The sequence below is a fragment of the Branchiostoma floridae genome, chromosome 9 (assembly GCF_000003815.2).
Source record: "Branchiostoma floridae strain S238N-H82 chromosome 9, Bfl_VNyyK, whole genome shotgun sequence".
Lineage (NCBI taxonomy): Eukaryota > Metazoa > Chordata > Leptocardii > Amphioxiformes > Branchiostomatidae > Branchiostoma > Branchiostoma floridae.
This window is the reverse complement of record NC_049987.1, coordinates 18,261,741-18,268,208: the sequence shown is the minus strand read 5'-3', so window position 1 is coordinate 18,268,208 and position 6,468 is coordinate 18,261,741. Positions and strand designations below refer to the sequence as shown.

General features: G+C 39.7%; 1 protein-coding gene and 1 long non-coding RNA gene across 2 annotated transcripts in view; one reads left to right on the top strand and one right to left on the bottom strand.

Annotated features, from left to right (window-relative positions):
• The first annotated feature begins 813 nt into the window (after positions 1 to 813).
• Positions 814 to 6,468, top strand: part of LOC118423578 — a 7,948-nt gene continuing 2,293 nt past the window's right edge. Inside the window, exons 1-2 of the mRNA XM_035831784.1 lie at positions 814 to 873; positions 6,193 to 6,378. Coding sequence (XP_035687677.1) covers positions 816 to 873; positions 6,193 to 6,378 — 244 coding nt within the window. The 5' untranslated portion in view covers positions 814 to 815. The remainder of the gene's footprint in view (positions 874 to 6,192; positions 6,379 to 6,468) is intronic.
• On the bottom strand, positions 2,643 to 5,037 carry LOC118423579. The gene is made up of 2 exons (XR_004832070.1): positions 4,819 to 5,037; positions 2,643 to 4,032 (listed from the first exon to the last, which is right to left on the bottom strand). It is a non-coding gene; the product is annotated as an uncharacterized LOC118423579 (long non-coding RNA).

Genomic DNA, 6,468 nt, shown 5'->3' with positions numbered 1-6,468 from the left:
ACCAAGAGCCGTAAGAAAAATATTGTTTATTCATTCGCTGCATGTGTTTTACTACAAATGTATAAAATCATGTAATTTTACGGTGGTGCAGAAAATAATTTTGGGGTGGGGGTGGGTAGTGTGGGTGAATTAATTTTTTTGACTTACGTATACAGCCATGTCATTTTGACGCATACACACGCTCTTGCGTAGGTGTCGTTTTAGCTGTACTAGAAAATGGTGAAAATGACATCAACATTTATAGTAAAATATACACAGTTTTGGGTACCTACACACGCTACTGCGTCAGTGTTTCTTTAGCTGTACTAAAAGTTGGTGAAAATGACATCAACTTTTATCATCAACCAAAACGAGAGACATTCAGCCTACCGTGGACCCAATGTCTGTAACAACCTACCGCCAGACAAACGTACGGCTCAAATTTTGACTTCCTTTATAAGAGACTCTTGAAGTAAAAGTAATGACCAAAACGAACGGACAAGGACTATGAACCATGAGCTCTAGATTTTACTATATGTTTTGTACCATGTACATGTTACGGTATATGTTGATATGCTTATTATATATTATACGTTATTAGGACTTGATGTAATTTGTATATCTGTTATAATTCATCTGAACCTTACCTCCCTCGTGGCCTCAATGAAAAGCGGCCTGCAGGCCAAATTGAACAAATAAATTATACCTTAAAAACAGTAGAACTCTTATTTTATACAGAAACCTCTATCGAAGATGATGATGTCACCATTGGGTACACCTCAGAGGAGGGTCAGAGTAGGCTCGGTCAGTCCCAAGTCCGGACCCGTGTTCCGACCATGTCCGTGCTGTCCCTAGTGCTGACCTGTTGTCTGCTTGGGGCGGTCATCTTTCTGGGTGAGTACTGTGTGATCGTTCTGAGATTTCCTTCAATACATCTACTCGGGAACCCTCCATGCGTCCCTAGACAAAGTATTCAAACAAGATATAGCTGAGAAGAAAATTATGTACATTTTATATTCTCTGAATGTTCAACTTCAAGGTATATACAAACTAGGTTAAATTTCATAGATTTGAAGAATCATTATCTCCATGAAAAATGGAGATATAGTTTTGGGTGTGTCTGTGTGTGTGTCTGTCTGTGTGTCCGGATTTTTGATTTATCTATCAAGAACCTCTGGATAGATACCGATGATATTTGGTTTGTGGATAGGTGTTAGGAAGACAAAGGTCAAGGTCAATTTTGGGCCACCTGGTATATGTGACCATGGTACTGCAGCAGAAATTCATTTTTTGGATCTTTTGAACTGGATGTGCTATGGTATTGATTTTTGGATGGCAGATAGCTTGTGACATAATGGATATGTGGTGTATATTTGGTGCCCCTAGCAGGTTGCTCTGGAACTGCAGGGACATTTTTGTCAAAATCTTCTTAGGTTGATAACTGAAGAAGGGAACAACAAATTTACATGATATTTGGTATGTAGGTAGCTTAGACAGAGGTGCACATCATCAAGTGCAAATTATGCAAACTGGCACTCAATTTGCATATTTAATGAGGAAAATCTGTATTTGCAGTGTTTCCTTTATAGAACTCAAATACTTGCAATATATCAGGGGGGGGGGAGGAGGGGTCCGCGCAAAGGGTAACGGGTAATTAGGCCCAGCGGTTCATTCGAACTGTGACCACTGCAGAGAACGGACGTCCCCGGAGCTTCGTAAACAAGCCCAAAATGGCTGCCTCCGGAGGATATCGTGTTCTTCTAGTGCTGTTTCAGGCCACCAACAGCTATTTTCCGGTCATCTTCGTGTTCCCACAAAACACAAGGTATGTGTAGACTTTGTTAACAGTGTAATTCATTTACAACGTCAGTACCCCGACGGAAATAAAAGAGCCACCGCGCGCTCCCAAACCAACAGTGGTCGGAAGCTACATGACATACTGCAGATGATATGGGGAATCCTACTACAAGCAACTACTGTTAGGTGCACATGTGTGGGGGGCGTAACGATATACTGTAGTTCATTTCGTTGCAACTAGTATGTGTCGGTGAATGTGCATAAATTTTTCGCTCGGCACTCGGCAGCTAAGGGGGAGGGGGGCGATATATATCCCCGGGTCAGACTTGTGGGTTGTTGTTCAATTTTGTATCGGCACACGAACATAGAAAGTGCTCACAGTACAGTTCGAAATTACGATAAGAATTCGTAACTACAGTTGTGTAATTTTGTGCGATTGTGTCACTATTGTGGATATCACTCATAGTTCGAGTAGTTCACGTTGTCATTTGAATTGAATATAATATAAACTTACCTTGAAACCGGCTGCACATGGAATGCCCATTTTAAAACCTTTTTTGTTTTATGATCCACAGAATGTACATTACTTCTACCAGTCCTTGCTTCATCTACAGAGTTATCAGTGTCACCAAAGATGCTGTTGAAGTCTCATGTTTGCTACACAAGGGTAAATGGCATGCATTGTATTTGTCAAAGAATTATTTTTTTAAGCAGCCAACATAGAGGTGAACATCAAGAGTTTATTTCATCACATACATTCACTGAATAAATCTTTCTGAAATGACTGATAAAACAGCTACATGTATGTTACTTGCCAGCCCTGCTGGGCATGTGCTTACTTCATACTTGGTGGTACATGTATATCCTTTATTACATTGTACTTTTTGTAGACAAATATGTTGTGTGCATGTTACCAAAAACTGCTGAAACAATTTAGGATTTTTCGGGTTGACTGAATTGACAGTGAAGGAGGATTAATCCACTGTATTATGTACCATTTGATGTAATGTTGCACAGCACTCAGTCTCTGCATTGAAGATTACCTGTATTTTAAATGTTGTTGTCTTGTATCTATGCAGAACTGAGTAGATGGTGTCATTGCTTGGAAATGAATATGTATAATACTAGTAGTCTTTAATGTCCACATGTTGCCCTTAGGTTCTAATACTCATTCCAAGCATAGATATTAAATACACGAATGAACAATTGTCCAGTATTGTACTTACCTGTGTGATTTGCCATGAAGTAAGTTGTGATCATGTGTGTGTTCTATGAACTTTGCTATTGTCAAGTCAGGTTATTATATGCTTCTTCAAGGATTGTTGTGTAGAGGTTCTAATGGACTTTGGCTGTACAGAATGTAGCTTCAGGAAGACTGTAGCTGTAGATTGCATACAGATCATATGTATATTTTGTATATTGTTCACATTCATCGAGTGATACAGGTTTGCCAAAAGTCCATTTCTTACAACAGTTCACCATTATGTATTCCTGTATACCTTGATCACATTGTGAAATAGACAGCAGTTTTGTGATGGGAGTATATAGCTTGAAGTGCAGTATCGGCTAAAGATGACATGTAGAGTGGATTGTAGTTTGCGCTTCTGCGCAGAATCCTGCTTTACCTTTTAACTTTGTGCAAAGAGCCAATTATAACACATCTATGAAAGAAGATGATGGAAAAAATTCATGTATCTTTAACGTTTAGTTATATTTGTTGACAGCCAGTGTTGGACACATGAAGTTGCAAGAAATATGTATTTGAAATACTAATAGTCAACATATCTTATGTTATAAGCTACAACACTTTTTGTCTTGTGTGATATTCAATGATAATAAAAACTTGAATATAAGAAGAACCTGGAGTTGGAGAAATTCTTTTCAACAAGAGAATGACTTTGCCTAACCCTAAGACTGTAGAATATAAATTTGTATACCTTGCATTTGAAATACTGGGAGTGAACATATTATAACTTATGACCACTGGAAATGGTAAAATGCTAAACTATAGGAGTGGGAACATTACTAGTAGATATCTGGGACACAGCAGTGAACTGTCATGTTTACACTAGGACACATATGAAACTTACATTCATAAGTACAAATGGAGCTAAATCTATTATAACCCAGCATTGTAGAATTTGTCTCAGACATTTCCTAGTGTCATGAAAGTATCTGAATCCAATCCCAGGGTCTGCATTGAAACCTCCACTCTGACTCCTACAGTTACTGCACTGCTCGGTTGTTGACATCAAACTAAGTCAGGAAGAAGAATCATGTTCTGTTAGGTAAAGCACACAAAAAATTGTCAAATTAATGCAAGTGGATTGATGTAACTTAACATGTAACTACACAAAATTTATGCATGTGGTTGTCCACTCCCATTTACTAGTCGTAGTACATGTACTGTCATGTAATGGAATGTTGCATTCCATCTGGAACAGAGCCAATGTATTCCAAGAAGCAATAGTCCTTGTTTTTTTACAACGCTATCTGAATTTTTCACACAAGTTTTCTCGGAAGGAAACTGGCGACTACGATAGGTACAATTTTTTTACCCCCCTCCCCATTTTGCCGCGATGTAAAATCTTGTATTTTCTGCCGGTTTTATTCACAATTATGATGAAGCCTAAAATCCCCATGATACCCAATTTGGTTCCAGTCGGATTTTGATATTTTTGTGTTACCATAGAATCGGTCAATAAGGAAGGAATCCCCGAAACTTTCGTACATGAAAACAATAACACGTTGCTTCGTAACCCGGCCGCCATCTTGGATTTCACGGCGGGCCCCGCTTGCCTCGCCGAGTTTGACCGCTTCTAGTGGCTTAACTATTGGTGGTTCAATGTGGTTCAACTTGAGTTTTGAGAAGTTAAAGACACGGACTTTACGCTGAGATAAAAAATTTGCAATGAACCACGCTGTAAAATTGAAAACTAGACCCCTGAAAACTACGTAAAATGGGCAAACTCCAAGGGCCTGCTATAAGCATGCAGAGGGTCGCAAACATTTCGACGAAAAAATCGGCAAGTTAACACGTACCTGGTCACAAGAATCTCTCTCCAACGATGAAGACATATCTCTGTAACAGTTTGGTAGAACTCTGGTCTTTCAAAACAAGACCAATTGTGAGAAAATACACAAAACCGAGGAGTAACAAATAACGCGCCTTACGGAGCATTTACAAAGTACCAGCTACGTGATTGGATAAGCCCGTCCCTGGAGGGTTCACGAGGGTTCACGTGATACCCCCCCAGCTCCTCCTGCAATATATGAAGTTTGTGGCAGGTGGAACATTATCAGATACCAATTATGCAAATAAGTCCTTAATTTGCATAATTAATACAAAAGTCATAATTTATCGATGAGGTAATGATTTGACAATCAACATAGTGACCAGCGTAGGTTATTTACAGGTGTACATAACTAAGCATAGATTATGCAAATGTGGAAGTCATTAACATAATCAGACTATTTCGTGGAGATATGAGGTCTCCGAACTCTTGTTTGTATGGTGTTGGATTCTGTTCAAAGTTGAAGTCTAAGGCCATGTTGATTTGATTATATGAATGACATCCCCGCGCATTCCAACAAAAAAAAAAGCACGAATGTTTGACCGTCTTACAAGTGACCAATCACATAGACCACGTTAACCGTACCATCACGTGCCGTCAGCTACTGGCCATTAGTGAAATGAAGTTTATATCGCCCACCGTCTTTAAAGTATGCTCTTATATAAAGATTGTCCCTCTAGTAATGTAACATGAATTCATGTCTTTTGAAGTTTGAAAAGGGCTTTAGGAAGGTCTAAAACGTGATACGATAGTTTTTGGTGTTGAAACAAAGTTTTGCCTCTGTACTAGAGTAGCAACTACGGGTGGTATCTCATTGCACTTGGGGCACCTGTGCGGCATTGCGGGGTTCGTTTACTACGGCACTATTATGTTATTTTTGCCAATCTTTTTTTTATAATTCAGATATTGCGTAATACGCAACAGTATGACATCAAAATACACAAAACGTAAGAAAATTCGTTCTTTAAGCAATTTTCGAACCATCATCGGGGTAGAATGACAGGAAACTACTTCTTGCTGCTACTTATAGTCGATGTAGGTGGCGCTGCAGTAGCAAGGATGCCGTCCCAAACGTGGCTCAGCTTGTATCCCCCCTCGTCTCTGTTCATGACTGGAGCTGATTTCCGGCATTCTTGCTGCTGCAGCGCCAACTACATCGGCTATAAGCAACAGCAAAAAGTAGTTTCCAGTCATTCTAATCTGATGATGGTGTCTGATAGACATCGAAACGTTGGAAGTAAGTACTCCTTGGTTGTGCCTAAAGAACCTTACTATCTGAATAATTCCCAACCTAATGAAGTTATTTACGGATTTTTATGCTAATGATGTATTTTTTGTACAGCGGTGAAAGTGTCGCACCTACAGCTGTCAGTCAACCAGCTAGATGAGAAGACAGACGGAATGCTTGGCGTCAACACTACGAATCTGCGCCACAAATCTAACGTGCGGGCTAATACTACCAATACCAAAGGTGATGTTCGTCCATCGGATGTCGATGAAGACCTTGACTTCGGGATCATTCGCCCTTGTGAGTCCAAGCGTACCAAAGGCGTACCCATCCTCCCAAGCAGGGACATCCAACAGCGAAACCACCTGTCTGGATGTACCCTGCTGTTTT